At 43.2% G+C, this 10590-nt stretch overlaps 1 protein-coding gene across 2 annotated transcripts; it reads left to right on the top strand.

The window, feature by feature from the left end:
* The first annotated feature begins 1601 nt into the window (after positions 1 to 1601).
* On the top strand, positions 1602 to 4704 carry LOC147902996 (protease Do-like 1, chloroplastic). Of its 2 annotated transcripts, XM_087374114.1 has the most exons (7): positions 1602 to 1719; positions 1825 to 2233; positions 2355 to 2808; positions 2984 to 3312; positions 3518 to 4021; positions 4151 to 4216; positions 4311 to 4704. In XM_087374114.1, the coding sequence occupies exons 2-7, from the start codon at positions 2099 to 2101 to the stop codon at positions 4371 to 4373; spliced, it is 1551 nt and encodes a 516-aa protein (XP_087230240.1). In that variant the 5' UTR covers positions 1602 to 1719; positions 1825 to 2098; the 3' UTR covers positions 4374 to 4704. The 2 variants fall into 2 exon arrangements, with proteins under 2 accessions (XP_087230240.1, XP_087230239.1); XM_087374113.1 differs by having other exon boundaries at positions 1602 to 2233.
* The last annotated feature ends 5886 nt before the right edge of the window (positions 4705 to 10590 follow it).

Below are 10590 nucleotides of genomic sequence, written 5' to 3'. Positions count from 1 at the left end.
TTACAGAGGTGAGGCGCAAGTGCGAGGATGTAAGGATAAGAGCTAGAAGGTGGCAGTGCATAACGGTGCATAATGGCTCCAAGATGGTGGTGTATAACGGTTAGGGGGTGTGGTTTGGTGGGTGTTGTGTGTAACTGAAGGTGCATGTGGAGATAGATAGCACCTTTCATTTGCACTGAGTCCAAATGAGTAAGAAGGTACAACGATAAATTAAAAAGTTACATGGTAAACAACCATAGGAAATTAAGAAGGAAGCAAGTAAAGGAAAATAATCACTATATAAGTATATATATAGGGAAAGTATCTAAAGACTCAAATGCAAGTTTAAAATCACATATACCATAGGAGCTCATTAATAATGTATTTTAGATTACGGATTGCATTTACATTTTATGCAATATCAAACGGCTTCATGTTCAAATAGATAAAACCTCTACATTATTATCATTCTAGCAAACATTAAATGTTAACACTAGATTATGCTTGATTGCACAAGTCTTCTTTTGGTGCTTAATGCTATAGATCCACCCAAATTTTTAAATTGTATATATAATATGTTGGCGAAAGTTTCCAAATATATTTATCTATTATATAAAACTTTGGCGAATTTTCATGGACTTTATTTATAATTTTATAATCTTAAAGGCTAAACCTAGCTCTTTTTTTAATTTTAGTTTCAGATTCTGGCGAATATACTAAGCTCTTATTTTTATAAAAGCATATAAACTTTCACAAGCCATATAAAACTTTCGCTTATTAACGAAACTAACGCGAAAAAATCATCCATGGATGGTTGTTGTTGTGTGATATCAGTTCACACAAGGTGGTGCAACAATATAGGCATTTATTGCCAACCATTTTTCACAGCTTGTTGTGCACCCTCTTGGTTATGTGAAAAATGTTATTGGATGTTCTGGAGCCACATCCCGACCTCTACAACGCACTAGTCTTTTCAATTGGATAGAGGGAGGTTGGGCAGGGGCTATTGTTGAGCACACCTTCCTTCTACTGGCCATGTCTATGAACAGATCACCTTGTGCCCTGACCATCAACACCTCTTTCATATGATGGTATCTGTCCCTACTTGAACTCGGCCTACAAGAAGATATTGGTCGAGAAGAACTGACCCCCCAGTGCCCTAGCGTGCCGAGTGTGTCTGTAAAGCCCCCCCCACAGGGTGACTAGTGTGTCCCTAAAGAACCGTAAACCCCAATGTGCCAAGGTGCATTTCACACACAGCACCCAGCAGGGGTGCTGAGTTCCTATGTCAGGATGCGATTCACGGGGGTTATTACAGACGATGGACAGGGTGAAGAATTCTCATGTGTTGGACATTGCAAAATCTGAGCTATTAAGGTAACGGAAAACCGGCCTGGATGTGCAAAGGCCTCTAGAAGAAGAAGAATCACTCATGGGGACTGAAAAGAGGCCAAAAGGATGTGCACAATGTGTCTCTAGAGACCAATAGTCCCAATGTTTGGGAAAACCGCCCTTGAGATTGCAGGAAACCGCCCACGTGCTGGGAAACTGCTTCGGAAGCTTCGCATTCTTCTTTGCAAAACCGCCCTCCCGCTTCAACTCATAAATTCTCGATCGGTAAACTTCAATCGCAGCTGCTCATCCGGATTCTAATTCGACAATCCATGGCCCTGATTCGACCAGAAATTCGATGCTCGTTTGCTTGGACGCCTCATCGATCGACCGAGCATCCATTCGAAGGTCTTTCCAGCTGAATTTCGATCAAACTGTCCACATTTGATCATTGGAGCAACAATCCGAGGTCTCTCCACCTTGAATTTTGATCAATCTTCCTCGCCATTGCAGAAATTCTGTCGGCTTTGTTTCTCGGCCACGCAATTGCGTGCACACAGCTGCCGTAGGAGAATGCTTGCACGGCTGATCCTTCAAAATTCCTCGCGAACCTCTCTTCTTGTTGCCGCTTATTCTGCCAAGAATTCCGTGCACAAGCTGCCTTGACATCTTGTCGTAATCCGCATTCCCACGAATCTCTCCTTCCTGCGATACTTCGGATTGGTATAACGTGCTACCATCCTGCCTTTTTCCTTGCTATATCGCTTATCCCGCCTTATCAACTTTCATGGCGTCTGTCTGCCAGCCTCCTGGAATTTCTCTATACAGAGCCTCTTTGCTTCGCAAGCCTGTGAATCGATCATTGAGCTTGGGACGCGCCCAGCAAGATTTTAGAAGGCGCGGATTTCCAAGACTGTCCAAGGTTGGAAAACGAACGCTTTTGTGATTGCTGCAGAGCGCGAAAACCAGTAGAATCCTTGTTGCGTCTTGAAATGTAAGTGCGAGAAACGCTAAAAACATAACCAATTTTATGTTTGTGACAGTTCTACAGTCAGCGGGCCGCAGAAACGAACAACAATGGGTACGCCTCGCAGGACATGAGTGTCTTTTCATGGGGTTCGGCTCTCCGCGGCCAAGTGTTTGGGGAGTTGTTGCTCAGGGATCGACAGAGGCCTCTCAAAAGAAATGGAACTCGAATGAGCGCAATTCCTATATCACTCCATGCCCAAAGGGAGTTTCCAAGTTCGCGATACGACGCCCCAAGCATCGAGGGCCTTAAGGTCAGCCAATTGAAGAAAGTGCTAGACTTGGGACGTGTGGACTATCGGGACTGTCTCGAGAAAAGAGAGCTGATAGACCGGCTTGTAGAGACGCAAGATTATATTCCACCAGCGGCCCAACATCTACTGCAGCAATATCTAGACGGATTTGAGCCCTCGCTAGAATCTCTCGAAACGTTCTCTCCAAAAAATCGCGACATTCGGGCCACCGAGGAAGGTGAGATCGGTTCTTGCGTACTGTCATTTTTTTCTGCTACGATGCTGAATTATCGATTGACAACGAGGCCATTCGGATGCCGGGGATTAAGGTGAAACAAGATGAGATTTTCTGTTTCCGTGTCTTCTCCGGATTTTAGGAAGTATATTTACAGTTCTTCATTGTGAACTTTCAGACTGGTGGCTCGAAACAGAGCGCAACACCATCAACGTATTTCAAGAGGCTAGCTCTTCTGTTGTAAACATCGCAACCTCAAATGAGGTTTCTCTCAACACATTGGAGATCCCTAGGGGCACGGGGAGTGCTTTTGTGTGGGATACGGATGGGCATATTGTGACCAATTACCATGTCATCATGAGTGGAAATCGTGCCCGTGTCACCTTAGCCGATACCACCACTTGGGATGCCAAGAGAGTGGGCGAATCCAAGAGCAAGGACCTTGCAGTTCTCAAGATAGAAGCTCCACCTTCTAAATTGAAGCCAATCTCCGTTGGTACCTCACAGGTTTTACCTGCTTTTGCTTTCCCATTTCATGAACATGGTGTTGTGTGAGAAGCAATCAATAGCATGAGTAAAAGTTCTGCGACATTAAGTCTTACTTTGGCATAACGTGCTTCTGCTGTGATGAAATTCCCACTCTGTCTTCTCTTTCAAATACGTTGAAACACCGCAGAGGGAGATAACTCAGCACATGGTTGTTTGTTGGCAGGCTTTGCAGGTAGGTCAGCACGTCTTGGCCATTGGAAACCCCTTTGGACTAGACCGCACACTCACCAGTGGGATAATTTCAGGTGTAGGAAGAGACATCATGGGTGTCAGTGGTCAGATGATTCGGGGTGTCATTCAAACAGATGCTTCTATCAACCCTGGAAACTCTGGTGGTCCTCTGCTGGACAGCCAAGGCCGGCTAATAGGTGTAAACACAGCGATTTATTCACCGTCTGGGGCGAGCGCTGGGGTCGGTTTTGCAATTCCTGTAGATACCGTGAGAAGAGTTGTGAATCAGATCATTAGAGATGGAAAAGCAGTAAGGGCAGGCTTGGGTATCAGCTGTGCAAGTGACAGTCAAGCAAAGCAGGTTGGAGTGATGGGCGTGCTTGTGCTTGATGTACTTCAAAATGGTGGAGCTGCCCGTGCTGGCCTTCGGGGTACGTCTAGAGACGCCTTTGGAAGAATAGTACTGGGAGACGTAATCGTTGCTGTCAATGGCCAGGTTTGCTTTGCCATCTTGCTGTTGTCACTGTCAGCTGTATTGCATTAGTTTATTTCAAATACGCTTCAGAATTTGAATTTTGCAGTTTTTAACTTCCAGTTATGATCTCTCTTTTTTCTCTTTATATAGACTCTCAGTGCTGTGGAAGACCTTTTGGCAGCCTTTGATGATCGCCAAGTAGGAGAGACCGTGAGGGTAAGCTGTTTGGTCTTTTGTTATGGAATAGGTGTCGATGGCCCTGCTGTTAAGATTCCAATAGTTGATACGTTCATTTTGGCCGGTTCTGCAGGTTACAGTCAAAAGGGGTGGTTTGATTAGAGATTACTACATTACTCTGGAGGAGATCGAGTGATAATATGAAAAATATTCTCTTGTATTTTAATTTTTACAGTGATCTGATTCTCATCATTACCAGTATTAGACTGGTGAAGCTGTACATGGCTCTAACGTATATGAATCATATCTTCAGCCAAGAAAATCCTGCCATTGTTATGTATGCCCATAATCTACCAAGGGATTTAGCGATCTGAGGTTAGCATGGTTGGGTGTATCTCCTTTACTGCTCCTCATCACATGTACCACGAGAATATGCAGTGAATGCATGGTCACTTTTATTTTTACAAAACATTCTCTCACTCGTGGTGCAGGGGAAAATGGCTTTGTGGGATGTTGTTGAGTTTTGAAGACGGTACTGAATGCCATCAGATTGGCAATTAAATTTCCTTCTGCTCTCTATTAAGTTTACATGCTACTTTATGGCAAAGTTCATGGTTTGAATATTTATGAGTGATAGTTGCAGGATATACACCGAGAGAGAGAGAGAGAGAGAGCTTATTCCAGATATTCTTATATGTATCTAACTTAGCATTCAAATGCAACTTTGGGATGCCATTATTCACAAAATCCTTTCTAATGGATTTTCTTAGGTGACTGCAACGTGCTAGGGTAAGGAGTTGTAGCACTGTAGGGCAAGGAGATAGGCTCTACTATGGGGAAAGAACATATATTTTTATTATTACTATATGAATGGGTGTCCTGTGCAAATGTGTACGGGTGTTGAATGTTTTCTGGGTTACACAAAGAAGGGCCTTGTGCTCCATCCATATTTAGTTCATTCCCAAAAATTTACTCCTTCCATGGAGCAACTCATAAGCTTAGAGAATAATCACACCCATATTGTCCTCATTGCATCAGTCCTTTATCTTGTTGTCCTCACTGCATCAGTCCTTTATCTTCTTGTTTCCTTCTCTCTTACAATTGCCATACCTATCATGCTACAAGAAGTATCTTAGTAGTATTTGCCACTCTATCCAAGCTGGTGACTCTACGAAGTTTAGGAAGAAAGGCTTTGAGATAACCATTTGTCTAAATGTCAAACCAAATCTGTAGCTCATGAAGTTATAAAAATAGATGAACCTCACACCCCCAATCTGTGAATCCCCTCTCATGTGAACATGTGGTGCACATGGTAAGCATTACATACTCACCTTCTTTGATTGCTATGTATCATTCTCTACCACCATACGTCTAGAACTGAATGGACGTAGCCCACAAATGCGGCCCTTCATATCTCTATGATGTAAAGACACCATTCTTCAATCTTAGAATAACTTTGTACTTGTTTCTTTAGGAAATATTCGTGGTGTTTTTTTTTTTTTCCCAAAGAAAGGAACCTTCTATTAATGCTTGAAAGACTTCATACAAAACAGCAGCCCCGAAGGTGCTGAGTATGGAAAAAACCGGAAAAGGCTGAAAGAAAAACCGGCCTGTTCTAGAGAAACCCAGCTCACTGCCTAGGGGATCTTTGGTACTGGGGCTAACAGCCAAGTGGGGGGACTATACAACCAGCGAATCCCTCGTGAGGTGAAGATGTAGAAAACTCCTGCATGCCAAGCCTTGCTGAATCGAGCACGGCTCTCAATAGTTGCTCTAGAGCCTGGAGTCCCACACTCCTAGGTGGAGCGTAGAGTGTAGATGATATCCTGCCAGATGGCAACCATGGTAGCCGAGGGTGGAACCGGATGCTCACCCATCACGAGACTGCAGCGAGCCACCCAAATATTCCACGCAGTGATACTGGCTACCACCTTCGAAACGCTGTCCTCTGGAGGAGATAGGGGAGCTAGGCTATCAAGAGGGACTGCCTCATGGAGCGCTATTCTCAAAATGCTCTGACCCTGTATCCGGTAGGATGGGGAGATCTCATCAATCTGGAACGTGTGTCCTCCCCAACCAGGCCACCATCCCCAGGTGTAGTCCCTCTGAAGACTTTGCATACACGTCATGATCCTGAGGGCTCCCATCCAGATCCTTGCTCCTCTGCGACAGCTCCAAAGGCAATGCGGAATCGTCTCCAGGAAACCGCCAGAGCAACAATGGCACTGCCAAGGGGGGAGCCACCCTGCAAATATGATCCTTAGAAAAAAAAAATGCCCACCAGTACATCTGCTTCTATGCCTAAAAGTCAGTCCAACTATGCAACAGTCACCCGTTAATGGTAGCTTCCAAGTCCTAACATTCCTGGTGCATTCCTCATGTTCCATGGTATGCAGGAGCTTCGCTCTTCTGAGAAGGCATGGATGCTTCAAGCGTGTCTGAATCATGGCTTTGCAAAGCATTAGATTTTGGGGCAGCAGTGTATTTTGTCTCAAGGCCTGTATTGAACTGTTTGTATGCACACAAATCTCCTTTCTTCTAAGAAGGCATGGATGTTTAAGGTGTGTCTGCATCATGGCTTTGCAAAACAATAGCTTTGGTCTTCAATTCTGATAGCACCTATGCTGGCATACTTGCTTCTTTTTCTACTTCGTCTCACATTTTGGGGCCGGCTGCCCTGACAAGCCTTCCCCTTTCCTTTGTTAGCTGCCAAAGCTGCTGTGTTTCCTAAGCTCTCAAGGAGCAACAGTATGGAATCATCTTGCTTGATGATTCAAGGCTCCATGAGGTCTATGTAAGGGTCAGCCTTTCTTTTCTACTGAGTTTTCTTAGTCTTCATAGGTAGGGACAAGAAGGTTGTGTTCTCCTCTGGTACGTCTCCCTCAGGCACAATATTGCATTTGTCACTCCCTCCAATATCTCGTCCATTCCATCATCAGACAGGGCTTAGAAAGAAGAGCAAACCTTTCTCCACACTGAACATCTTCCCTCTTCCATTGATTCATATGCATGACCTGCATTCTCTTCATCACTGACCCAATTCTCTTGCATTCCTTTGTCCTGCATTCACATCAATCCCTAAGCCAAGACCTCCTTGCAGTTGATGTGGCATCCCATTATCCCCACATGGTAATGAACATGGGACAAGTGATTCCTTATCCACTCCCTTTGTTTGCAGATTCTAAACTACTCAATTGAAGCATTATTCAGGCTGCATTAGCATCCTCATCCATGGCCACTCTCATCAAGTTGGCTGGCAGACAGTCAGCCACTTAGGGTCGCACCTACTCAGGGATGGATATCATCTTGGGGACACGATGGTGGCACCAATTTGAAGTTCGACCTGATTATCAGATTCCGGTCTTGGATATCAAAATCCCAGGCTATAGGTCCAAGTTTATTTCTTGGCTTAAGGATACTCCGCCTTGACCTTCGATTTTAGAAGTGCAAAGGGCTCGAGTCATGCTCCCCAAGTAGGAAGCATTACTACAATAGGACCAATATGTTTTCCTCATGATGAGTCTCCCTCCATCCCTATCACCAATATGATCAGAGGAGCATCACATTGAGCATCTTCCTGGATCATCACCCCGCTAGCAAGCATCCTTACCGGAAGTCGGCAGAGGAGCTTGAGCAACCCCTTTATTCCATAATTTCACAGTTCCTACACTGAGGGTTTAGTTCCCTCCATACAATACTTCTCTAGTTTTTTGCAATGAGGGTTTATTCCTTTCATACAATATTTATTCTTTCAGTTGTATTCAGCCCTATTGGACAGACAGACATTGCCCTCTTCGGAGGCCCATCATATTCCTCCCCCAAACTCTCACATTCACTCCACAGTTTCACTTGTTTTTTTAGTGCATTATTTTCTCAGTTCAAGTAGCAGTTAGGCTTTCTCCCTACTACACTATGTTGAGTGTTGTGATGCTACATGAGGGGGACGATTTTTCGAGCGAAATTTTCCGAGCGTCCGCACAAAGGAAAAAAAAAAAGCTTCCAATTATGTAAAAATATGGAAAAAATAGATCGGAACAAAACATAGTTTCACTTAATAATATGCAAAGTATTATAGCAATGCCTATTTTATACACAAATCTTTACATGAATCTTTGGGAATTATGAGTAACATAAGGGGATGGCTTTTGAAGAAACCCACATGTAGAGTAGACTTCTCTATGAAAATTTCCTTATGATCCTTCTTACAACTTTTGCTTAATAGGGGGTGACATTGAAAACCCTCTCTGAACCTAGCCTCATGAAAAGGTTTCTCCAAATAAACCTCATTGAAGCAAGCCATCAAGGTAGTTTCGCCAGCAAAACCCCTTTGAAGTAGGTTTTCCAACATAGTTTCGCTGGCATGGACAACACTTTTAAAAGTGGCCTAACTTTGACATCCAATGTCCAAATATAGTCATTCAGCCACTCAAATTGATCGAAAAAACCCATTTGAGCACATCTATGGAGTTACATATATAGTATTGAATATTACATGTATTTTATGAGAGTGATATATAAGCCCAAGTTATTACTTATTTATAGTAATTTAAACTCTTTAGCAACATATCCATAAATATCTTGTTATTTATGATATTAAAATACTAGAAGGCTCTTGTCATATTGATAAAGATGTGTTTAATAAGTAATTATATATGTATAATATTCTTACATTGAGAGTGATCATGAGGGATGTTTCTTAAAGGAATTATTTTCCAACACTTTTTTCAGGTAATAACATGGGTACAAAGGATGTCTATGAAGAGGAAATTTTATGTTATGTAAAATTGAATGAGTGACAAATTTGTATATTTTTATGATAAAGGGATCTAATTCTAGTGAAAATAAGAGGGTAAAAACTATGTTTCTTAAAGAAATACAATTTTTTTAATCTCTTGAAAAACACGCTTGGATAAACCTGCTCATAGGATTTTGCTCGTAAAATTGACGCACCCCTAAATGAGTATGAGAGAGTTTCTTTGTGGTTAGCATTAGTGGATAGGCGTGTGGTGTTGAGCAGAGGAAGATTATCTGAGAGGAAATTTAACCGTTAGAGAGACGTGAGTGTTTACGGTCATGCATGATGAAACAAAGAAGTATTGGTTCTCCCAATCACTGATTGATCCTATCAAACTCTATTGGGGCATTCTTGAAGGCAAGGAAAGGCTGCAGCCAAAGTTAGACCTCCAGCTGATACTGAGTGAAAAGAATTGAAGTGCATAATACAAATCTGCAAGCAGCAATAACGTCTTCGTGCAGGCTTCATTTGGGGAACGGCTTGGTGGGCAATTGGTCCACATATAGACAAAAAAGATGTTCGAGTTTGATGCCATATGAAGTTGATTTGAGTGAGTTATGTGCATTTCTGCGATTCAGGCCTGCTGCAATAAACAGCCAATAAAACCAGTGTGAGTGTTTGTTTTGGGACATGCTGTGGTGGCTAGCAAGAGGTTATACGGTACTACTTGCTGGCTGAGTTTAGGTCGTAAAGGAGCTTTTGGTTGAGAGCTTTAAACCACCGCGGTGGTGGACTGTTGATCAGAAACAGCAAGATGGTTGACCAGCGAGGTGATCGACCGAACCAGCAAGGTGATTGATATACCTAGATGAATCCGGAAACATTCCCAAACTCATCCTCTAAAAACACAGCAAGGTGATTGATCATTGACCCAAATCTGCGAGGTGGTTACCAAACAAGCAAAATGGTTGGACTTATGGATCATATGTTAAGGGGATTCTATGGAGCTGAAAAGTGTTGTGTTGGCTGGATTTATTACATCGTAATCTACGGGTTGGAACCTGCAGGTTCCTTTCTTCTACGTCAGCTGGTATCACCTCAAGCATGATATGTCAAATGATAAAGCATGAAGAGATAGAATCCTAAATGTTATAGACATTGCTTAGCTTCAAGCTGATGATGGGAGCTTGGAATGCATGTACTACAAAGATCAACCTTTCATTAGTGGATGTGATGTCAAGCAAATAAATATTATTATGAGTCTTGCATCTAGAACAAGAATAGGCTGGTTCCATGGCTTCAGCCAAAGACAAAGGGAGACTCTGAGCGAAGGACCCAACCATCAAACACCCAAAGACATGAGCGGACGAATGGCTGAAGGACTAAGAGCCAGTGCACACAAGGCAGCAAATGTGCAGCTGGGCTGTGCACTGGCTACGCACTGTTCAATGGTTGCAAATGGACTTTGATGGAGTATTTTCGTTCACGTGGGAGGACTACCTCGCTATCCGCGATGACTGGATGCCTTTATGCACCCTCTTCCCCACTCTGCACAGTTCATTTGTGAGGGATGACCTGCTGCACCCGGTGGACACGAAATGGCACAAAATAGCACTTCCGGTGCGCAATCTGGCACCTTCAAATTTTAGTTGCGAAATTGAGCATTGACAACGCACTA

The sequence above is a fragment of the Dipteris shenzhenensis genome, chromosome 4, assembly GCF_047967505.1.
Source record: "Dipteris shenzhenensis isolate YYH24624 ecotype China chromosome 4, Dip_SZ_1.0, whole genome shotgun sequence".
Lineage (NCBI taxonomy): Eukaryota > Viridiplantae > Streptophyta > Polypodiopsida > Gleicheniales > Dipteridaceae > Dipteris > Dipteris shenzhenensis.
Note: the sequence above shows the minus strand (reverse complement) of the source record. Positions and strands in the feature narration are given on the sequence as shown.

What these genes read in the sequence shown, in the direction of transcription:
- LOC147902996 (XM_087374114.1), top strand. Translation starts at nt 2,099, where the DNA reads ATGGCGTCTGTCTGCCAGCCTCCTGGAATTTCTCTATACAGAGCCTCT. An exon ending in GATTTCCAAGACTGTCCAAG is followed by an intron (nt 2,234 to 2,354) that starts GTTGGAAAACGA and finishes TGTTTGTGACAG; the next exon opens with TTCTACAGTCAGCGGGCCGC. An exon ending in TCGTTGCTGTCAATGGCCAG is followed by an intron (nt 4,022 to 4,150) that starts GTTTGCTTTGCC and finishes CTCTTTATATAG; the next exon opens with ACTCTCAGTGCTGTGGAAGA.